This window comes from Pristis pectinata, chromosome 6 (assembly GCF_009764475.1).
Source record: "Pristis pectinata isolate sPriPec2 chromosome 6, sPriPec2.1.pri, whole genome shotgun sequence".
NCBI classification, from domain to species: Eukaryota; Metazoa; Chordata; class Chondrichthyes; order Rhinopristiformes; family Pristidae; genus Pristis; species Pristis pectinata.
The window spans coordinates 450,688-475,061 of NC_067410.1; the positions used below are offsets into that span (position 1 = coordinate 450,688).

A 24,374-nucleotide genomic window follows, 5' to 3' on the forward strand; every position below is an offset into this window, starting at 1 on the left:
ACTGGTGTTGCTATTGATGGCCTTAGGCTACAAGACATTATTGGTCAATTAGGCAGAGCAACGGCAGAGAGAATTTAATTCTGAAACAGGTGAGGTGATGCATTTTGTCAGAACTGAAAAGGGTAGGAGGGACAGAGTAGGGGCCCTTGTACAAATGTTCCTCAATGCACCCAAGTCCAAGGATCCCCGAATGCAGCAGCAGTGGTAGATAGGGAGGTGAAGACGACATACGGGATACTTGCTTCATTAGCTGGGGCACAGAATACAAGAGGAGGGGAGTTATGGTGCACCTTTAAAATATATTGTTTAGACCACAGCTGGAGTACTGTGTGCAGTTCTGGTCATTACACTGAAGAAAGGATGGGACTGCAGTGGAGAGGGTGCAGAGGAGATTCCCCAGGATGTTGCCTGGGGTGGAGAGTTCAGTTAAGAGGAGAGAACGGAGGGGCTGGGTCTGTTCTCCCTGCAGCAGAGGACGCCGAGGGGAGACCTGATAGTGGACAAAATTAAAAGGAGCGTGGAAAGAATAGATAGGAGGAAACTTTTCCCAGTAGCAGAGGGGTCTAAAAGTAGAGGATGGTGTGTTGGCCTTCATTAGTCGGGGTATTGAGTTCAAGAGCCGTGAGGTGATGTTGCAGCTCTATAGAACTCTGGTTAGACCACACTTGGAGTATTGTGTTCAGTTCTAGTCACTTCATTATAGGAAGGATCTGGAAGCTTTAGAGAAGGTGCAGAGGAGACTTACCAGGATGTTGCCTGGATTGGAGAGCATATCTGATGAGGATGGGTTGAGTGAGCTTGGGCTTTTCTCTTTGGAGAGGAGGAGGATGAGAGGGGACTTGATAGAGGTGTACAAGATAAGAGGCATAGATCGAGTGGACAGTCAGAGACTTTTTTCCCCCAGGGTGACAATGGCCAACATGAGGGACCATAATTTTAAGGTGATTGGAGGAAGGTACAAGGGGGATGTCAGAGGTATGTTTTTTTTTATAAACACAGGTGGGTGTGTGGAATGCACTGCTGGCAGAGGTTGTGGGGGCAGATACATTAGGGACATTTAAGAGACTCTAAGAGAGACACATGAATGATAGAGAATTGGGGGGCTATGTGGGAGGGAAGGGTTAGGTAGATCTTAGAGCCGGATAAAATGTCGGCACAACATCGTGGGCTGAAGGGCCTGTACTGTGCTGTAACGTTCTATGTTCGATGCAAGTTTAAAGTAAGGTTTAGAGGAGGTCCGAGGAAATTCTTTTCACTTTCTCACTGGAATGCCCTGCCTGAGGGGGTGGAGGAGGCAGAGCCTCTCACTTTTATGAAGTATCTAGGTGAACACTTGAATTGCCAATACATAGAATGGTAGAGACCAAGTGCTGTAAATGGAATCAATACAAATGAAGAATATACATCAGAAAGTAAGGAGGTGGCAGAGAAATAAAACACTTTGTCTGTATCTTCCATGGAGACACAGACAAACCACACAGAGTTGGTGGAGAACTGGAGAAAATGAGGAGCTCAAAGAAATTGGCGTCAGTTAAAAGAAAGGTAATAAATCCTGGGTCCTGGTCCACATCCCATCTTTTTGAAAGCAGGAGCTGAGGAGATCGTGGACAAACTGGTTGTCACCTAGCAGCACCACAGATACCAGAGTGGTTCTCTGAGATCAGAAGGGAGCAATGGAGGGATGCACAGACCTGTCGGCCCAACTTCAGGAGATAGAATACCAGAATGTACTACAAGGGATGTGCTGGCAGGGCACAGAAAATTACAGTAGGACCGGGCAGAGTCAAGAGATTTATGAAAAAGGAAGCCACATTTCACAACTTAATACAATTTTTGGAGGTTACGACTAGCCCAATGACCACGGATGAATCAATTGATGCGGCTTTCAGACTTTCAAAAGACCATTGCTAAGGTGCCAAAGAGATTATTGACTGCAGTATTGGAGGCAAGTCCTGGATTGGTCAAAGGACAATAACAAACAAGGAGAGATAAACAGGTAATGTGGGGTTGGGAAGTGGTGATGAATGTGGTGCCGCAGGGAGCAGTGCTGGGTAACAATCTACATCAGGAGGGGATCAAGTGTCACACATCCAATTTTGCTGAATTACAACACTGCGGAAAGGTGTTGAGGTCACTCCTCAATCTTCTTCACTCCAGTGAAGATAAACACAGCCTATCCACTCTCACCTTGCAAGAAAACCCCTCCATTCCAGGGGATATCCGAGTGAATCTCTTCTGCACTCTCTCCATTGCTACCATATCTTCCCTGTGTATGGTGGCCAGAACTGTACACAATTCTTCAAGTACAGCCTGACCAATGGTTTGCCCGGTTGCAACATGAGTCCCACCTCTTATACACAATGCCCTGGCCCGTGAAGGCAAGCATACCAGATGCCTTCTTCACAACCCTATCCACCTGTGTCACCATTTTCAGGGAGCTAGGAACTTGTACACAGAGGTCCCTGCCATTTACTGTATGTGTCCTGTTAGTATCTGACATCCCAAAATGCCTCACCTCACACTTGTCTGCAATAAATCTGCCGCCTGCTCCACTCAGCTTTCCAAATGATCCATGGCCCTCTGTATCCTTTCACAACCTTCTCTACTATCTACTTCTCCACCAATTTGTGTTCTCAGCAAACTTACTGATCAGTCCACCTACATTCTCACCCAGGTCACTTATATGACAAACAAGAATGATCTCTGCAGCACACCTCTGGCTACAGACTTTACAAGGAGATCTTAGATGGAAGTCTTGGCCACAAGTGTGAGAGAGAGAGGAGTGCTGCCAGAAGGGAATTACTACAGGACGGAGTGAGCAGCAGCACGTGCATGAGGGGAGGATCAATGTGAAGGAAGTGACTGGCCATGGTGGTTGATGTAACATTGCATCCTACAAATGTGACTCTTTAAACCATCACCGTCTCCAACAGCTCACGGGACCCGGGGGAAGACGTCTAGGTGACCCTGCTCAAGGGCTAACGTACTTATCTGACACTTCATCCAGGGACTGGTACGTGTTCTGGTAACACTCTATCCGCTTCAGGAAGTCTGCTATGGCTTCATCGTTGCTACAGTCACTGTAGTCAGGGCTCCCCAGCTTCACTTGCTAAAAGGAGCAAATGGGAATGATTAATGAACTGCTCTGGATAGAGAAAGCTTTCTTGACATTCACAGATACACCTAGAACTTTCCATATTGATCAGTGTTTTATAAATAGCGGCCACTGGGAGCCACAGGCAGGGCCTGTAACTGCACACCTCAGTCAGCCAGAGGTTGTTCCCAGAGTAGAGTTGCAGAAGGCAACTGGCAGGCTCAGTTTTCTGGTGATCAGGGTCATGAAACAGACAACTAACAGTTTGAAGCATTGTGCCTGACTGAGCCCCGGTGGCTGGAGCCAGAGTCGGCAGGTTTCAGACAGAAAGAATTTATCAAGACTGATAGACTATCATCAGGTACAACTTGATAAAGCAATCGGTCAGGCCACTGTTGGAGCACTGTATACAGTTCTGGTTGGTACACTGTTGTAGGAAGGATAGAGACATGAGAGACTGCAGTGGCTGGGATCTGGAGCAAAAAACAATCTGCTGGAGGATCTCAGCTGGTCAGGCAGCATCTGTGAAGGCAGAGGGATAGCTGATGTTTCGAGTCGAGACTGCATCAGGACCTTTGCCTTCCCAGATGCTGCCTGACCCTCAAGAGTTCCTCCAGCAGCTTGCTTCTTGCATAGGAAAGATGGAATTGCGCTGGAGGGGGTACTGGGGAGATTCACCATGACGTTGCCTGGGATGGAGATCACTTTGGTTATGAGGACAGACGGGGTTTGTTTTGTTTTCCTCTACGTCCCGAAGTACTTGGTGGCAGATACATTGCTGGTCGTTTTCCAAAATTCTATGGACTCTGGAACAGCTCCAGTGGTTGGAGAGTAGCTAACGTAACACCACTGTTTAAAGGGCATGGGTGCAAGAATACAGGGAATTATAAACATCAGTCTGACATCGAATGTGGGGAGAATGAGTTCACTAAAGATGCAGCAGCAGAGACTTGTAAAGCGACATGGATTTACCAAAGTGAAACCACGCTCCACAAATCTACTGGAACCTACGATAGAGGTGAAGCTGTTGGTGGTGCAATTAACACAACAAAAGGGGAGAGAGCAGGAGGAGGCCACTTGGCCCCTCAATCCTGCCACACATTCTATATGATCATTGCTGATCTCTGCCAGCCTCAACTCCTCTTCTGTACCAGTTCCCCATCACCCTCAATCTTCACCTTAAATATACCCAATGACCCAGCCTCCACCAGTCTGGGAAGGTGAGGGTTACGCACACTGCAAAAGTGAGCACAGACTCTTGGCGACCGACTGTAGTCTTCACCGTCATCCCTCCCTCTCCCCATCCTGGCTCCATCTGCCCATCACCCCTCCTTGGTTCACCTATCACCACCCACCCGACACCCCTCACCTCTCCTTCACATACCAGCCATCTTCCTCTCCACTGCATCGCTCCATGACTCCACAGTCGAACAGGACTGGGAGACAAAATGCAGGAGGTAGGTCCCTGACAGTGGGAGAGGACGGACCGGGCTGACGTGGGACTCGACGGCTGACACAAGGAGAAATGAAGGGGAAGCCTGGGGGATTCTCTAACACAGAAGGCAGTTAAAACCAAACTATTCAATGTTTCCAGGATATGTCGACGTTTTGGGTCAAAACCCTGCAACAGGACGAAGGGGGGAGGGGAGAGGAGACGAAGGGGTGGAGGGGGATGAGTCGAGCCGTGAAGTGATAGTTGAAGGATGATGGACATGGAACCAGGATGGGGGGGGGGGGGGGGGTGGGTGGTGGGTGGAGGGTGAAGGTGGAGACAGAGGCTGGAGGGTGATGAGCAGTTACACAGAGGATTATTAGTGCTTGAATCTGATAAGGAAGGAGGTAATGGATGTATTTGTTTATGGTGCTCAGGGCTAGAGGACACAGCACTAATCACAACAGAATGGTCTACTTCTGTTCCCATTCTCTAGGTTTGTTTATTTGATATTATACTTCTCAAATATCAGTGCACCTCAAGCATTCTTCTGAGACCCTTTCTTGTAATATAGCAGGAACCCCACCATACAATACTGCTGCTTCATACACCGAGCACTGGCGCTTCATACATATGAAGGGCATGAGCATACAAATCCCCTCAGTCAGACATCTGCAGCACTGCCGTACAACACACTAGAATCATACATCTCCATCACTACAGTACAAAACACACGATCATGCAAAATGCCACCAAAACATAACTTACCACAATATTTGTCTCAATGACCTCAGGATCTTCACACACTGACTCAACGAAGAATACCTTCGTAACATGAAATAGTTTGGGGAAAATCAGCATGTTGAGGAGAGAACAGATTGAATTAAGAAATGTCTCTCATTCCATTTCCAAACAAAAAAATTTGAAGTGAACAGAAATGATACTGCAAAACTTGATTGCTACATTTAAATATTTTAAAAGTTATTCATTACCCAAATAGTCACAGAGCAGGACAGGACAGGATAGAATAGAAACGGGTCCATCGATCCACCACATCCATGCCGACCTTTCTGTCCATCTATACTAACCCCATTTCCCCACATTAGGACTGCATCCTTCCATGAGGTCCGTCTAAATGTCCATTAACCGTACTGACTATCTGATCCCACCACCTCTTCTGGAAGCACGTTTCAGATATCAACCCCTCTCTGGGTAAAAAAAACTTACCCCTCAGGTCCCCATTAAACCTATTTTCTCTCACCTTAAACCTCTGCCTCTTCTCTTTGGGCAGAAGATTCTGACTATCTACCCTACATACCCTGCCTCCATCAGGTCACCCCTCAGCCTCCTTCACCTTAACTAAAGCCCTCCAATCCAGGCAACATCCTGGGGAATCTCCTCCCAAAAATATTTTCTCTCAGTCAAAACATACCGTCTGAACAGCCTTTAATATCGCACCCTGACCCCACTGCCCACCACCCCTGACCCCGCCAGCCCTGACCCCACTGCTCACCGCCCCCACTACCCCTGACCACACTACCCACCGCCCTTGATCCCACTGCCTGCCACCACCACTACCCCTGACCGCACTGTCCGCTGCCCCGCTACCCCTGACCACCGCCCCGCTACCCCGACCTCGCTGTCCGCTGCCCCGCTACCCCTGACCCCGCCGGCCCCCACTATCCGCTGCCTCTAACATCCCAAAGTCTAATCCTTCCCCCCCATGCCTTGAATATCCCACCCACCCAATCCCCCCCCCACATCCTTCCATATCTCAACTCCTCACGAGCAAACCTGACACATCCCACCCAGTACAATCCAATTCTCTCCTCACCCTTCAATAAACCACTGTATAATCCCACAGACAATTTCCTGCCCCACACATACCTGAATACAGCCACCTAATCCCATTCTCATTGTGTTCCACACACTTTAATATCCATCCAGTCCTTCCCCACTCCCCATACCTTATATCCCCCTTTACCCAGTCCACTGTCTAATATTTCACCACCCCCCCGCACCCCCCACCCCCCACGACTCATCTCACTCTGTGCCCACACAACACACCTGTGAACATCCCAATCGGTCGCCACACCCAGTTCTCACTGGCTGCATGTTTAAACATCCCACCCTCCCAAAACGCAATCCACCTTTCACTGCCATTCTTTAATATATCCAGAGACCCCTGTCTCCCACCTCACACCCTCCCAACCGTTGGTACTGGCTGCACTTTAACCTTGTCACAGAGTGGGGTACGGTTAAAGGGAAAGTTGACTGAGAAGCAGAGGGCAGGAGTTGCTGGGTTCCACCTAGAAACGCGTGCGCCTTTGCCCTGTGACAGCTCAGAGAACCACAGGGATCCCACGGTGCAGAATCACCTCCTCACCCTGCCAGACACAGTGGCCTTTGTGGACTGTGTGTGTTTTCTCCCATTGCACTGAAGTATTGAAGCTGGCCAGTACTTGAGTAAATACGGTAAATTCTAGGAATCTGTTCAGCAGGGTTCCTGCTAGATTTTACAACTCAGAAGCATGAAACAGAATATCTTGCAATTCCATGAGACAGCAGCAATCCTGCTTGGCCAGCGATTATTGCCACTAACCTTGTATCCATTTTGTTCTGCAAAGTTGATAATAATTTCTCTTCGTTCACGTGTAGTGTTGGTGGCATCGAAAACCTGTGAAAAGATCATTGGGCCTTCAGTATGAATGGATGGCAGGGAGCCAGGAGGAACCTGGCCTCCAGTTGAAGCAATTACACCCAATGCTGCTGGACCGTGAAGCCTCTTTCATTGCTGACTCCGTCTACCTGCATTTTCAAAATTGATGAGGTATCAGATAAAATAAGGGCCCGTGGGATTGGGGGCAATTACTTAACACAGATAGAGATTAGTTGAAGCACAAGAGACTGTCGGAATAAACAGGCCATTTTCAGACCAGCCATTACAAGTGGGGTGCCACAGGGAGCAGGATTAGGACTTCATCTATTCACAAAATACAGTAATGACTTAGATGAAAAGACAGAGCAGGATTGGGCACTAAGTATGTAGAAACAAAAACATGGGGGGGGGGGGGGGGCAGAAAGGGTGGCAACAAAGATGAATGAGAATATTGTACTACAGCAGAGGGAAATCTCCTGAATCGGTCACAGATTTTTGTTAGCTGGGAAACAGAAGTGCCATTAGATTTGTGGGTGCATTCTATAGGCTGCCAATTTATGGAAAGTACATAGACAACACAGATCTGTAATGAAAACAGGAGACTTTCAATTATACTAATATAGACAAAAGAATCTGAAGTGTTCAGGAGAACTTCCTATAGCAACCACGTTGGTGCTCAGTGAGGAGGCCGAGCAAAGCAAGCATCAGTGCAGAAACATCTACGGAACAGCACTCAGTATCACGGACCCCTCTATAACAGCTTAGAAATGCCAGTGGAGAAAAGTTCAATGGCAGAAGAACACATCTGGCCCCAAAACAAGGAAACTACGGATGCTGGAAACGTGAAATAAAAACAGAAGATGCTGATTAGTTGGCAGGTGTGGGGAAGAATGGTGAATCTCACTGCTCTCTGCAAGAAGATGAGAGTCTGTGAAATTCTAAAGGGCTGTGGGGGCTGGGTCACCAGGGATGTACGAGAAAGAAGTAGATATGTTTTTGAAAGATCAGAAACTGAGGGAGTGGCACAGAAGTGGAGAGGAGGCCTGGGGCGGATCAGCCGTGATCACATTGAATGGCGAGGCAGGCTCGAGGGCTTAACCCTGCTCCTGTTCTCTAACGTTGTTGGTAAGCTCACAGCTGCACACAGGAACCTGTAGGCTCATTAGTCCAACATCCATCTTTGGGAAAATGCTGGAGTCCAGGAAGTAGTGGCAAGATATTTAGAAAATCAACAAGAGTCAACGTGGTTTATGAACAGCCAATTATGTTTGACAAATTTATTAGAGTTCTTTGAGAATGCAACCACACAGGTGGATAAGGGGCACCAGCACGTCCAATGAGATGCCAAATTAAACGTTACCTCACGAGGTAAGACAGGTGGCACTGAGGGCAACATCTCAGCACGGAGATGGGCGAACAACAGAAAACACCATCAGGATAATCTCCTTCCTGCAAAGAGATCATAAACCTTTGGAATTCTCCACCCAAGGGAATTATGAATCACTGCATACATTCAAACTGGGATACAGGAACAGGCAAGAAAAGTGGAAGGTGGAGTGAGTGCAGATTAAGCCTGGTCTCATTGCAGACAGAGTGGGTTTTAAGGGCTGTGGGGCCAACTCCTGCTCAGATTTCTTGCCCAGTACTGAGACAGCTCTGCATCGTTAGGGTGCAGAACTTGCTCTGCCTCTTCCTAGCATGGATGGACACTGAAGATCCACAAGAGCAAGGAATTCTCCCAGTGTCCTGGCTGGTGCCAAACAACTGCTGGCTACTCATTCATATCATTGGATCTTGATGAATCAAAACCTTGATTCCAAGAAGATTCTCAGTGTTACAGACTCGATCGGTCACCCTGCCACATTTGTTTGTCACTTACCGCAACCTGGCCACCTTCCTCGTCCAGGTACTTCTTCACATCGTTCAGTGCTCTTGAGGCACACTGTCTACAGGAGGAAAGACATCGGGCAATCAGACAGCATTCTGCAGGTCAGCAATGGTCATTAAACAGCTAATGCAGACAATTTAAAGGTCTGCAGTTACCTCCGGATTTGCAAGCCCTCTTCATTATCAGGGAGGAAAAACTCAAACGATTTATAGGTCTTTAGTAGGTCACGCCGATACTGGCCAACATTAAATGCTGTGAAGAAATAAGTTACCAAATTTAGACCATCTAAAACCAAGGAATTGATGCATTTGTAAATCCATCATGTACCTCAAACACTGATACAGTACAAACTCATTCAAGTAAGTTATTTCACTGAGCTCTGATGTGAAACTTCACAGGCTGAAGGGTGACCTGATACATAAAATGATGAGGGGTACAGACAGGGTAGATGGTCAGAGTCCTTCCCCCCACCCCCAGAGTGGAAATGTCAAACACTAGAGGGCATAGCTTTTAAGGTGAGAGGGAAAAGCACAAGGAGATTTGCAAGGCGGACTTTTTTTTGAGAATATGCTGCCAGGGTGACGAAAGCAGACAGGATAGCAACATTTCATAGGCATTTAGACAGACACGATGAACAGGCAGGGAACAGAAGGATGTGAACTACATGCAGGCAAATGAGATTGGTTAGATTGGCATCATGTTCAGCACAGATATGGTGGGCAGAAGGGCCCATTCCTGCACTGTACCGTTCTGTGTGCTAAAATGCTGAGGATTTCATGGGCATTTATTTTCCAGATCAGCCTACCATTTATGACCTTGTTTCTAGAAATCATGTCCCATACATCAAATACACTCTCATTGAACTTTGAGGTATCAAGGAGTGTTCATCAGAGGCAACCTTCCTTCAATGATAACAGTCTTTGAAGAAACTGTGCTTGCAAATAGCTAATTTATATTGTCACTCAAAAAGTATGCCAATAATTTTCCCACTACTGATGTCAGACTGACTGGCCTGTAATTACTTGATCTTTCCTTTTATCCTTTTGTAAAGGACATTATCACATTAATTGTCTTCCAGTCCTCCAGCACCACAGGACTGGGAAGTTGCATCTAACAATTCTTTTAAATTTTTTTTATATAGTCATAAATATTCCTCCCCATTTTAATCATAGCCAATAATTTCTCAATCTTCTTCCTTAATGGCGACATTCAATTTACCATTTCATGTCCTGCAGGCCTTTCATCCTTTGGTGTCTGCTCGGAACATGTCTATTTATTAAACATATTTGCATTTCTTTCTATTTAATGCTCACTTTGTTTTTCCAATTTTCTTCATTAACTTCACCTTATTCTTATACAGCAGGAATATACACGTCAAATTTTAAATACTACGAGTGCCCCTAACTCTTGCCCCATCCAATCCAGCAGCTGTCAGGAACACACCTTTAGTAGGCACTCCAATCCAGTTGAAGTAACGGGTGAGTTTCTTTGAGATGTAGGTTTTGCCTCTGGCAGGGAGACCCACCATTACAATGAGTGAAGGGGAGTTTGTCATGTGTGGGATCCATACTGAAATTAAAACAGGATATATGATTATTAATCAAAATAAAGCACAGAATAACAACTTTAAATCACCTCTCTTTCCAAACATTCTAACAGTAATGATGCTTGAAAGCCAAACACAAGCTCCAAGTTCTGCAGAGACCGACCAAAGCATTGAGCCTTAGCATTGCACCATCTCCCTGCCATCAGGTGTCAAAGACCAGCGCTTTTTTTTAAAAAGAAAAGCACCAAATTAGGGTCGCCCCATTAGTGTAGCAGTTAGTGTAACGCTATTACAGCACCAGCGACCTGGGTTCAATTCCAGCCGCTGTCTGTAAGGAGTTTGTACGTTCTCCCCATGTCTGCCTGGGTTTCCTCCGGGTGCTCCGGTTTCCTCCCACATTCCAAAGACGTACAGGTTAGGAAGTTGTGGGCATGCTATGTTTGCGCCAGAATTGTGGCAACACTTGAGGGCTGCCCCCAGAACACTATGCAGAAGATGCATTTCACTGTGTGTTTCGATGTACATGTGACTAATAAAGACATCTTTTCAGAGCTGACAAAAAGGACCAAATTCCAGGGGCAAGATAGACTGCCTTCATCATCAGCATTTGACCAAGTATGAAGCAGAATCAGGTTTATTATCACTGACATATGACGTGAAAATTGTTGCTTTGCAGCAGCAGTACAGGGCAAAGTCACAAGAATCTATAAATTACAAAAATAAATAAAGTGCAAGAAAAAGAATAATGAGGTAGTGGTCAAGGGTTCATGGACCATTCAGAAATCTGATGGCAGAGGGCAAGAAGTTGTCCCTAAATCATTGAGTGTGGATCTTCAGGCTCCTGTACCTCCTCTCTGATGGTAGTAACAAGAAGAGGGTGTTTCCCGGATGGTGAGGGTACCTAATAATGGATGCTGCCTTTTTTGAGGCACCACCACTTGAAAATGTTCGAGGGTGGAGAGGGTTGTGCCTGTGATGGAGCTGGCAGAGTCCACAACCCTCTGCAGCCTCTTTCAATCCTGTGCATTGGAGCCTCCATACCAGGCTGTGAAGCAACCAGTCAGAATGTTCACCACCGTACATCTGTAGAAATTCGTAAGATTCATTGGTGATATACCAAATCTCCACAAAATCCTGACGAAGTAGAGCTGCTAGCGTGCCTTCTTCATGATTGCATCAATGTGTTGGGCCCAGGATAGATCCTCTGAGATGTTGACGCCCAGGAACTTGAAGCTACTCACCCTTTCCATCACTGACCCCTCAATGAGGACTGGTGTGCGTTCTCTCGACTTCCCCTTCCTGAAGTCCACAATCAATTCCTTGGTCTTGCTGACGTTGAGTGCGAGGTTGTTGTTGCAACACCACTCAACCAGCCGATCTCTCTCACTCCTGTATGCCTCCTCAACGCCGCCTGAGATTCTACCAACAACAGTGGTGTCATCGGCACCAAGGAGCCTTGGTAAAACTGAAAGGAGAATCAAGGTAAACACTAATGGCTGGTGTCTTGTGCAGGCTACAACTGCTGGAGGTCAATCATCTCAGCACGAGTTCCTCAGTGGACAGTACTGATTCAACCATCTTCAGCTGCTCCACCAAAAAGGTCAGGAATGGGGATGTTCACTGATGATTGCACAATATTCCATTCCATTTGCAACTCCTCAGATAATGAAGTAAACAAATGAATAAATGAAGTTGCAGCAAGACTTAGATAACATTCTGGTATGGGTTAAGCAGCATCCAGGCTACCTGTGTCAGGCAGTGACCATCGACAACCAGAGTCCAGCTACCCCACATTCACTGGTAGAACCACGACCAAAATCAACATCCTGCGAGTCACTATTGAGCAGAAACTTAACTGGAGGAGCCACACACACAAACAGTGGCTACCAGATCACGTCAGAAACCGGGAATTCAATAGCAAGGCCCTTAGTTCCTGAATCCCTGAGACAGAACAAGGATCTGTTGAAATATTCTGCACTCGTTGAGATGACTGAAGGCCTACAATTCTGAAGAAGCTCATCACCATCTATGGTGACCAGAAAAAGCACTGGAACTGCTAGGGAAGCTGAAAGTGGATAAAAGCATAGACACATTAGGGAGAGGCAGCATAGCCTGGTGTGGAGCAGGTCACATCTTACAAACTTGTTTGAGTTCTCTTTTATATAAAGGAGGTGACGAAGATGATTGAGGAGGGTAGGGCAGTGGATGTTGTCTACATGGCCTTTAGTAAAATTCTTGACAAGAATTTGTCTGATCCAGAAGATTAAAGCACATGGGATCTGTGAAGACATGATAGATTGGATTCAAAATTGGCTTGGTCATAGGACAGTGGTGAGGGGGAGGTCTGCGACCAGTGGCGTTCTGCAGGGAAAATGCAGGGACCTCTGTTGTTTGTGATATTGTAGATATAAATGAATTGGATGAAAAGGTAGGTGGGCTGATCAGCAAGTTTGACGAAGACACAAAAAGTAGTGGGGCTGTGGGTCGTGAGGAAGGTCGTCAAAGGATGCAGCAGGTTATAGACCAGTTGTAAGTGTGGGCAGAGAAATGGCAGATGGAGTTTAATCCGGACAAGTGTGAGGTGCTGCACTTTGGAAGGTCAAATGCAAGGGGAAAGTGTATATAGTAAATGGTGGGACTCTGAGGATCATTGATGTACAGAGGGATCTTGGGGTGCAAATCCATAGCTCCCTGGAAGTGGCAACACAAGAAGGCAGTGTGGTAAAGAAGGCATACGTACGGCATGCTTGCCTTCATTGGTCGTTAACCCTGCATCAGGCGAGTATAAAAATCAGGAAGCATTGCTGCATAAATTTTGGTTAGGCCACATCTGGAGTATTGTGTGCAGTTCTGGTCACCCCATTACAGGAAGGATGTGGAGGCTCTGGAGAGGGTCCAGAAGAGGTTCACCAGGATGCTGCCTGGATTACAGAGTATGAGCTATAAGGAGAGTTTGGACAGACTTGGATTGTTTTCTCTGGAGCAGCAGAGGCTGAGGGGAGACCTGATAGGAGTTTATAAAATCGTGAGAGGCATAGATAGGGTAGTCAGTCAGAGTCAAAGTGGAAATGTTAAATACTAGAGGGCATAGATTTAAGGGGCGAGGGGGAACATATAAAGGAGACTTGTGAGGCAAGTTTTTTTTGTTTACAGAGAGAGTGGTGGGTGCCTGGAATGGGCTGCCAGGGGACGTGGTGGAAGCAGATAGCAACATTAAAAAGGCATTTAGACAGACATATGAACAGGCCGGGAGTGGAGGGATGTGGATCACATGCAGGCAGATGTGCAGTTCAAATTGGCATCGTAGTCAGGACAGACACTGTGGGCTGAAGGGCCTGCTCCTGTGCTGTACTGTTCTATGTTCAAGGAGCTGATTCCTGTTCTTAAGCCTGACACACAGACTGTGACCTCCACACATGAACCGCTACAGTTTATTTTTGCTTACTATGCAATGCACAGCTCCTCCCCAGGGTTTGGAACCCAACACATACAGCCCGTACATACGGACGAGCGTTTGGGAGATGGGTGGCGTGCATTTGCCGGCTGCTATAGGGCTGCAGCATCTTCTGCTGTGGGAACTAGGTTTGCGGGACTATCTGAATGGTTGGGTTAGATGCCCTGGGTTGTCTACATGTTGCCCATAAACTGTAGGGATTAAGAACAGTTCTCGGGGACAGACCCTGTCGTAACCTGGGGACGACCTGTACCCTGAAGGTGTGACATGGGGCACACCAGTAATCCCAATGACAGGCACCTCATACTTGAGGTTAACAGTCACATCAGTGTCAAATGAAACCAGAGAGTTGTTAAATGCTGAGAACCATGTCTCGTGATGACCACTGATATCTGGTGACAAACATTTCCACCATGCATGTATAAAACATTGACACTGCCATTCAATTGCTTCACTGACTAAAATACCCCGTTTCCCCGAAAGATCAGATAACAAATTATCCCAGTTTATTCCACCGGGTCATTTTTCGAAACCTGTTGGCACAAACAAGCTTAATGGCTGCAAGTTCTCATTAACTGAGTCTATTACTAGGACTATAAATTACTGTCAAGTGAACTGCCACAGCTCACTCAGGCACCATGCTTGTGGCTGCTCACACTCCATTGGCAGACCCAGGCAGATGGACTCCTCTTATTGTAACTAGAGCAAATGCCAGTGTTCCTGGTCTTGTTTGCCTTTCACCTCTGTTGCTTTCTTCCACATTAAAATTAAACCAAACACGATTTGTCCCTGATCAATGTAACAATGCAAATCACTGGATGGTCAAAAGCACCACTGAATTCTTCTGAGGGAGCAGGGGAAACCACACATTAACAGGAGAGCTGAGGCAGCAGACTGAAAGCTGTCACCTTTCTCATACAACAATTAGCTGATGTCCTATCTCCCCGCAAGGTGCATGCAAAAGATACTATTTTTGGTACTATTTCAGTGCAGGGCAGGGGAACTATAGCTGATATTCATACCTCAAAAAATGTAGCAGAAACTGAAATTTCAGTGGGGACTTGGGCAATCTACATCACATGGTAACCTCACCAACAGCAAGGAAGTAATCATCAATCGATTTGATGAGGTTTCAACATCGATAAGGTTAATGTCATCTCAGCCTTAAGCCTCAATCATTGGCGGGTGGGGTGGGGGGCTCCAACACTTCACAGGGTTGTGAATCTGGCTTACAAATTCACATCTTAACAGTGGCAAAGGTGACACGATGGCATTGAAAACTACTAAACAATGTTCACACTTTGAAACCTTTCACCTCAGAACATTACAACAGAAAATGCATCCTCTTTCCTAGCAATGCTGCCTTGCTCAATAAACCAGAAACATTGCTAGAAAATTATTCTGGACATGTTTTAGAAATTCTTCTCCGTCCCCTAATTCTTAATTATCCAGATGCAAACTGGGATAGTAAAGTCCATCATAAAGACCTATATTTTCCACACCTCTCTAAATCCCCTGCACATTTGCTCCTCTACATTTCCCCCACTTGTGATTTGCCAAACATCTCCAGCAGTGTAATGTTGCCTCTCCCTTTAACCCTAATGGGCCCAATATTCTAGTTGTGGTCTCACTAAGCCCCAGTATAATTGTAGCAAAACACTTGCATTCAAAAATCTCAAACATGGCCATGCTTTCTGCCTTCTGCATTTGCTCGTTAGTTTTCAGTAACTCTGCTCAAGCACACCTCGTTCCTTTCTGAACATCAACATTTCCCACCTCTCACCATCTTAAACTCTATGGATAACTTCCCATTTGTTCACGTTGTACTTCATCTGCCATGCTGCTTTACTGACCTTGTCTGTGAACCCTTAGAGCCACTTTGCATCTTTACCATTACTCACATTACCACTGGTTTTGTGCCATCAGTAGAAGCATTATATTTCACCCCCTTAGATAATCATAGACATAGGTTGTGAACAGTTGGGGCCCAAGTATTAACCCTGTGCTACTCCATTGGTCACAGCTTGCCAACCCAAGAATGGCTTATTCATTCCTACTTTATCTTTTTGCTTTACCCACCTCTCAGTCCAGGCTAACCCTGAGTAGTGATGAGAAAACAAGAATAAACTAGTGATGACTGCAATTGTTATGCTCATTTTCCATGCAGTAGTTTATAAATTACCCTCAGGAAAAAAAAGTCTGAGTTTTTCTTCAGTGGTATTCAAGGAAGCAAAAAGCTACTGGTGCTGGGCAGAGAGAAAGTCTGAGAGCTGGAGAACAGCAGAGATGACAGTGAAAAGGGTGGCTGTGCAAAGTACAGGAACAGAAGGTAGGTCAAGAGGAGATGCAAACAGCAGAGTCAGAGTCAAACAGCACGTACGGCCCTTCGGCCCAACTGGTCCATGCCAACCGAGATGCCCATCTAAGCTAGTCCCATTTGCCTGTGTTTGGCCCAAATCCCTCTAAACCGTTCTTATCCATGGACCTGTCCAAGTGTCTTTTAAACATAATTTTACCTGCCTCAACCAATTCCTCTGGCAGCTCATTCCACATGGATACCACCCTTTGTGTAAAAAAAAGTTGCCCCTCAGGTTCCTATTAAATCTCTCCCCTTAAACCTATGCCCTCTAGTTCTCGATTCCCCCACCCTATCTATACCCCTCACGATTTTATACACCTCTACGGTGTCCCAAGAAATAAAGTCCTAGCTCATCCAACCCCTCTACTTCAGGCCCTCATGTCCTGGCAACCACAAACTATAATCACACATACGAGCCAATATTCCAACTGAAAAACTGAAAACCTACTGAATGAGGTTTTACCACTCATATTCAAAGGGACATCTGTGAAGCTTTAGAAGAAACTGAAAATAAACAACATGACAACAAATGCCGTTTACAAACTCACACTACCCCATCTCCAGATAACTGCAGACAATAACTATGTGCTCAATGAACGGTGGGGCAAGTTTGAGCAAAAGGTCAGCCCTGGGTAAGTGTGGGAGGTCCACAATGTACCTCCATGTCCTTCCATTCCCTGTTCATGTGCACAGGAAGGTTTAACTCCGTACATGTGAGATTCAGAACAGCAAGACAAGTTTATGAAGATTTTTGTTACTATGGCATTTTAAAATTAGGAATCCATCTTACGAACCACTTGGCTATACAGAATGGCGAGCACCCGTGGACTTGGCCAGTTCACACATCATCACTCAAAACGTTCAAAGTTCAGCCACATCACAGAAGGACACAGAACTCCCACAACACTGAACTAGTACTGGGCTGGTGCTCAGCCACCTGCACACAGGAATTATAAACCATCACCGTGAAAGAAACATTTAACAATAATGTTAGGGTCACCATTTACAAAACTTGTTTTTTTTTTACAAGACTGAAAATGCAGTACACATGAACACTGCTTTGCAGCAACAGCGGGGGAGAGGAACACACCAGATGACTCACCGGTGTTTACACTGCCAACAAGGAACTGAAATCTGCAACTCCATTCAATATTTCCAATTAAATCTTACACAATTTCTAAACATTGCTTTTAATTGGTGATTTACAAGTTAGTAGACTATTATAGTTCCATCATAAATTAATGTGCATCATTCTCAGAGAACTGCTGCAAATACCATAGAGAGCAGCAGGTAAATTTGGTGTTTTAACAATTTACTTTCACTGCTCTAACCTATCCTAGGCCACTGACCACCACATGCAGCACTTGACAGCACTCTTACAGGTGGCTGGCAGTAACTGGTTGCATTCCCCCCTGTTATCGCCGGTGAAAGGTGTAGTTCCAATGCAAAGCTTTGCAAACACCCAGGATGACAGGTAAACATTCTGCAGATAGGAGATTTGTGACCTGGTCAGTGGGAGCTGCAGCCTCCTGCACAGTGCCCAGATCAAAACCCTCGCCGGATTGTACGGCAGAATTACTGGGATAATCAGGGCAGGAATGGGATGGGGGCTGGGACGGGGGTTGGGGGGGGGGGGGAGGAACTGGGGGAGGGGAGGGGGGATGGGGCTGCAGTATGGGGGGGGCAGTTCTTGGCAGTGGGATTGGGAGGATGGTGGGGTATTCTAAACTGTGGGATGGGGGAGAAGTGTTCCTGGCAGTGGGGTGGGATGGGATTGGGGGGAGGGAGGTGTTCCCAGCGGTGGGGGGGAAGGTGTTCCGGGGGGAGGGGGGGCGGTGGTGGTGGTGTTGTCTGCAGACTCCGCACCTACCCTTCCTTTGTGAAATGTGCACCTCACACCGGCCATTCTTACACGGCATCCAGATCTTCTTCAGCGGGTTCTGGGTGAGCTCTGGCAGCGAGTTTGCCATCACGTCTCTTGTCCTCGGCCCTGTGCGGAATCTACACCCGCAGCATCCCCGCCGCTCAGCCCGAGCCCCCGCTGCCGGAGCCGCCGCTCAGCCCGAGCCCCCGCTCAGCCCGAGCCGCCGCCCCCACTCCCGCTCCCGGAACCGCCGCCCCCGCTCCCGCCGCCGCCGCTGCTCCCGGAGCCGCCGCTCAGCCCGAGCCCCCGCTGCCGGAGCCGCCGCTCAGCCCGAGCCCCCGCTCAGCCCGAGCCCCCGCCCCCACTCCCGCTCCCGGAACCGCCGCCCCCGCTCCCGCCGCCGCCGCTGCTCCCGGAGCCGCCGCTCAGCCCGAGCCCCCGCTGCCGGAGCCGCCGCCCCCACTCCCGCTCCCGGAACCGCCGCCCCCACTCCCGCCGCCGCCGCTGCTCCCGGAACCGCCGCTCAGCCCGAGCCCCCGCTGCTGCTCCCGGAGCCGCTTCCGTCTGCAGCCATGGGCTGATCACGTGAAATCCTCCGCAAACTCCCGAGCGGAGCCGCAAACTACCGAACGTCTCCTAACCCAGGGGCACTCGGATTGCGGGGAGGCCGAGCCCGCAGACACCGCCCACCGACACACAGGAGCCCAGACAACGTTTCACCGACAACTGACCGACTCCAAGCTCCAGACTAACTGCATTAAAGACGCTTATCCCTGCTGGTCATAGTCCGCAGCCAACCACACATTCACCCCAACCCCTGGGTGGGGGGAAATGGTTTCTCCAAACTTTCCTGCGTCCTCACCACAAAATTCAGATTCAGAAGTTTGCAAAGGAACATCTAAACAAGCCTGATGCATTGCGGAAACAAGTCCTGTGGCCTGATGAAGTTAAAATAGAACTTTTTGGCTGCAATGAGCAAAGGTATGTTTGGAGAAAAAAGGGTGCAGAATTTCATAGAAAGAACACCTCTCCAACTGTTAAGCACGGGTGGATTGATCATGTTTTGGGCTTGTGTTGCAGCCGGTGGCACGGGGAACATTTCACTGGTAGAGGGAAGAATGAATTCAATTAAATACCAGCAAATTCTGGAAGCAACCATCACACCATCTGTAAAAGAAAAAGCTGAAGATGAAAAGAGGATGGCTTCCACAACAGGATAACGATCCTAAACACACCTCAAAATCCACAATGGACTACCTCAAGAGGCACAAGCTGAAGGTTATGCCATGGCCCTCACAGTCCCACGACCTAAAAATCATCGCAAATCTGTGGATAGACCTCAAAAGAGCAGTGCATGCAAGACAGCCCAAGAATCTCACAGAACTAGAAGCCTTTTGCAAGGAAGAATGGGCGAAAATCCCTCAAACAAGAATTGAAAGACTCTTAGCTGGCTACAGAAAGCGTTTACAAGCTGTGAAACTTGCCAAGGGGTGTTACTAAGTACTGACCATACAGGGTGCCCTTCGGGCCCTTTCCCTTTTTTGTTATTTTGAAACTGTAAAAGATGGAAATAAAAAAGTAATCTTGCTTAAAATATTAAAGAAATGTGTCATCTTTAACTTTATGCCTTTTGGAAATCAGGTCATCTTTTACTCGCTTAGCTATTCACAGCAACACAAATTTTGATCAGGGGTGCCCAAACTTTTGCACACCACTGTACCAGCACACACTGGTCTTCCTGCTGCAGACAGATGGGTTCTCAACACTCACTGACTAAAAGTTCATTGGTATTGGGATTGGTTCATTATTGTCACTTGTACCAAGGTACAGTGAAAAACTTGTCTTGCAAACCGATGGTACAGGTCAATTCATTACACAGTGCAGTTACATTGGGTTAGTACAGAGTACATTGATGTAGTGCAGGTAAAAGCAATAACAGTACAGAGTAAAGCATCACAGAGAAAGTGCAGTGCAATAAGGTGCAAGGTCACAACAAGGTAGATCATGAGGTCATCTGAGGATACAAGGTTCTATGCTGCAGTCAGGTTTCAAAGGCAGCGGGGTGGAGATGCTGTCTGCACACCCACTCAGTATTCACAGCTTACAACTTATGCTGGGCCTTTGTGTGCTCCTCATGCATGGACTAGAGGTTCTCAATACTGTCCCCAATGTCTGCTTTGAACAGTTGTGTGCCAGGGATTCCCTGGAGTCATAGGGATGTTGTATATTTTCAGGGAAGCTTTGAGCCCTCTGTCCACTTGGTAATCTTTACCCATCAACAAGTTCAGAGCTGGGTGTCTGGTTTGAGAGTTCAGTATTAACACAGAACATAGAACAGTATAGCACAGGACAGGCCCTCCAGCCCACGATGCTGAAGACAATAAATCAAGCAAGTCCAGTGGGCAGATCGGACACAGGCAGCTGAGGGAGCAATGGGGCTGGCAGGTTCAACTGAGGCAAGAGCCTCATGAGTAAGCGAGGTGAGCTTACAGCGTGGATCAGCATGTGGAATTTTGGCATTACTGCAATCACAGAAATATAGTTGAGGAAAGGGCAGGACTGGCAGCTTAATGTTCCAGGATATAGACACAAGGTGTGATGAGGGTGCAAAAGAGGAGGAGCAGTTACAATTCTGATTCGGGAGAACATCATGGCAGTGTGTAGGGAGGATATGCTGGAGGGATTGTCCAATGAGGCCATGTGGGTAGGACTCAGAAGAGAGGGGCAGTCACTTTGCTGGGGTCATACCATACAGTTGAAAGGAACTAGAACAGGTGTGTAAACATCGCAGAAAGGTGTAAAAGTTAAAGGTTGTGGTAGTGGAGGACTTTAACTTTCCCGTTATTGACGGATTGCTTCAGTGAAAGAGGCAAATAGGGCAGAAGTGTGCCTAAAATAGATTTTTGAGACAATATGTAGTCCTACCAGAGGAGAGCTGTACTTGACCTTTGGAAATGGAGCCAGGCGGTGGTGAAAGTGTCGGTTGGGGAACACTTTGGAAACAGTGACAATAATTCTGTAAGGTTCAAGGTAGTTATGGAAGGGGATAAGGTTAGTCCTCAAGTTACAGTCTTAAACTGAGGGAAGGATAATTCCTATAGCGCAAGAGAGGACTTGGTGAAAGTCGGTTGGGAGCAGGTGCTTGTGGGTAAAACAACATTTAACAAATGAGAGTCCTTTGAAAGAGAGTTGATAAGAGTTCAGGGCTAGCCTGTTCCAGTAAGGGTAAAACGCAAAGATGGTAAGATTAGGGAACCTTTGATGATAAACATTATTGATCAGGAAAAAAGGAAGCATAGGACAGGTATAGGCAAGTCCCTTGAGGAGTGTAGAGGGTGTAGGAGAGAACCATAGAACAATATAGCACAATACAGGCCCTTCAGTCCTCCATGTTGTGCTGACCTTCAAACCACTCCTAAGACTAACTAACCCCTTCCTCCCACATATCCCTCTATCTTAAATTCCTCCATATGCTTATCTAACAATCTCTTGAACTTGACCAATGTATCAGCCTCCACCCCCACCCCAGGCAGCGCATTCCATGCACCAACCACTCTCTGGGTGAAAAACCTCCCTCTGACGTCTCCCTTGAACTTCCCACCCATTACCTTAAAGCCATGTCCTCTTGTATTGAGCATTGGTGCCCTGGGAAAGAGGCACTGGCTATCTATTCCTCTTAATATTTTGTATACCTCTATCATGTCTCCCCTCATCCTCCTCCTCTCCAATGAGTAAAGCCCTAGCTCCCTTAGTCTCTCAAAATAATCCATACTCTCCAAACCAGGCAGCATCCTGGTAAATCTCCTCTGCACCCTTTCCAACACCTCCACATCCTTCCTATAATGAGGTGACCAGAATTGGACACAGTACTCAAGTGTGGTCTAACCAGAGTTTTGTAAAGCTGCATCATTACTTCGCGGCTCTTAAACTCTTATCACACGACCTATGAAAGCTAACATCCCATAAGCTTTCTTAACTACCCTATCCACCTGTGTGGCAACTATCAGTGATCTGTGGATATGAACCCCAAGATCCCTCTGCTCCTCTACACTGCCCAGAATCCTGCCATTTACCTTGTACTCCACCTTGGAGTTTGTCCTTCCAAAGTGTACCACCTCACACTTCTCTGGATTGAACTCCATCTGCCACTTGTCAGCCCAGCTCTGCATCCTATCAATATCCCTCTGTAAGCTTCAACAGCCCTCCACACTATCCACAACACCGCCTATCTTAGTGTCATCTGCAAACTTGCTAACCCACCCTTCCACCCCCTCATCTAAGACATTAATAAATATCACAAAAAGTAGAGGTCTCAGAACCGATCCCTGTGGGACACCATTAGTCACAGCCCTCCAATCCGAATGCACTCCCTCCACCACAACCCTCTGCTTTCTACAGGAAAGCCAATTCTGAATCCACATGGCCAGGCCTCCCTGGATCCCTTGGCCTCTGACTTTCTGAAGAAGCCTACCATGCGGAACCTTGTCAAACGCCTTATTAAAATCCATGTAGACAACATCTACTACACTACCCTCATCAATCTTCCTGGTCACCTCCTCAAAGAACCCTATCAAGCTAGTGAGGCAAGATCTTCCCTTCACAAATCCATGCTGGCTGTCCCTAATCAGTCCATGATTCTCTAAATGATCATAGATCCTATCTCTTACAATCCTTTCTAGCAGCTTACCCACCACAGACCTAAGGCTCACTGGTCTGTAATTCCCTGGACTATCTCTACTACCTTTTTTGAATAAGGAGACAACAGTCACCACCCTCCAATCCTCCGGTACCATCCCCGTGGACAACGAGGACTCAAAGATCCTAGCCAACGATTCAGCAATCTCCTCCCGAAGCAGCCTGGCGAATATTCCGTCAGGCCCTGGGGACTTATCTGTCCTAATATTTTCTAGCAGCTCCAACACATCCTCTCCCTTGATATCTACATGCTCCAGAACATTACCCTTACCAACACTGTCCTCAGCGTCATCAAGACCCCTCTCCTTGGTGAATACTGAAGAAGAGTATTCATTGAGAACCTCACCCACTTCCACAGCTTCCAGGCACATCTTCCCACTTCTGTCTTTAATCGGACCTACCTTAAGAAAGAACTTAAGAAAGAAATTAGGAGGGTAAAAAGAGGCCATGAAGTATCCTTAGCAGGTAAGGTTAAGGAGAAGCAAATATATTTAAAGAAGTCATTATACATTAGAAGCAAAAAGGGTGGTTAGGAAAAGAGAGGGTCCCCCTAGGGAGCGATCTATGTGTGGAGCCAGGTGATGTAATTCTTGTGTATATTCACCAAGGAGAAGGACATGGAGGAAAGGGAACCAAGGGATTTGTTGATGGTCTGAAGCAGGTCAGTATTAAGAAGGTGGTGCTGTGTATTGGAATGCACAAGGGTAGATTAATTCCCATGGCCATATGACTATGGGAAATAAGGGAAGAGATTACTGGAGCCCTGACAGAGATTTTTATATCTTTGTTAGCCACAGGTGAGATGCCAGAAGACTGGAGGAAGCTAATGTTGTTCCTTTACCTAAGGGCAGCAGGGATCAACCAGGTAACTACAGTCTGGGAACTCTACATCAGTGGTTGAGAAATTATTGATGAAAATTCTAAGGAACAAGATTTATGTACATCCGGGATAGTCGGCGTGGCTTTGTGTGGGGGAAATCCTGACTGCATTTTTTGAGGTGGTAACATAGGAGACTGATGAAGGCAGGATGGGAAATGTCTATGTGGACTTTAGTTTGGCATTTGACAAGGTTCCCTGTGGTCCAGAAGGCTAAGGTACATGGGATCCAAGGCAAGCTTCTTAATGGGATCCAAAATAGGCTTAGTGATAGGGAGGAGAGTAGTGGTGGAGGGATGTTTTCCTCATTGGAAGTCTGTGACCAGTTGTGTACCACAGTGATCGGTGCTGGGACCTTTGCTGTTTGTGATGTATATTAATGACTTGGATATGAATGTAGGAGGTATGATTAGTAGGTTTGTGGATGACGAGAAAAATGTGAACAGCAAGAAGAATTGTCTAAGGCTACAGCAGGATATAGATCAGATGGAAAGTTGGACAGAGCC

At 46.9% G+C, this 24,374-nt stretch overlaps 1 protein-coding gene across 3 annotated transcripts in view; it reads right to left on the reverse strand.

Annotated features, from left to right (window-relative positions):
* The window catches only part of LOC127571755 (6-phosphofructo-2-kinase/fructose-2,6-bisphosphatase 4-like), a 148,195-nt gene that overhangs the window by 53,182 nt on the left and 70,639 nt on the right, over nt 1-24,374 (reverse strand). The window contains exons 1-8 of one of the 3 annotated variants that reach the window (XM_052018433.1): nt 18,303-18,442; nt 11,861-12,084; nt 10,517-10,642; nt 9,229-9,325; nt 9,065-9,131; nt 7,129-7,203; nt 5,295-5,351; nt 2,988-3,109 (exon numbers count right to left, since the gene is read on the reverse strand). In XM_052018433.1, coding sequence (XP_051874393.1) covers nt 2,988-3,109; nt 5,295-5,351; nt 7,129-7,203; nt 9,065-9,131; nt 9,229-9,325; nt 10,517-10,628 — 530 coding nt within the window. In that variant the 5' untranslated portion in view covers nt 10,629-10,642; nt 11,861-12,084; nt 18,303-18,442. Of the gene's footprint in view, nt 1-2,987; nt 3,110-5,294; nt 5,352-7,128; nt 7,204-9,064; nt 9,132-9,228; nt 9,326-10,516; nt 10,643-11,860; nt 12,085-18,302; nt 18,477-18,708; nt 19,385-24,374 lie in introns of those variants that run through there. The other 2 variants (XM_052018434.1, XM_052018432.1) reach the window with 2 other exon arrangements.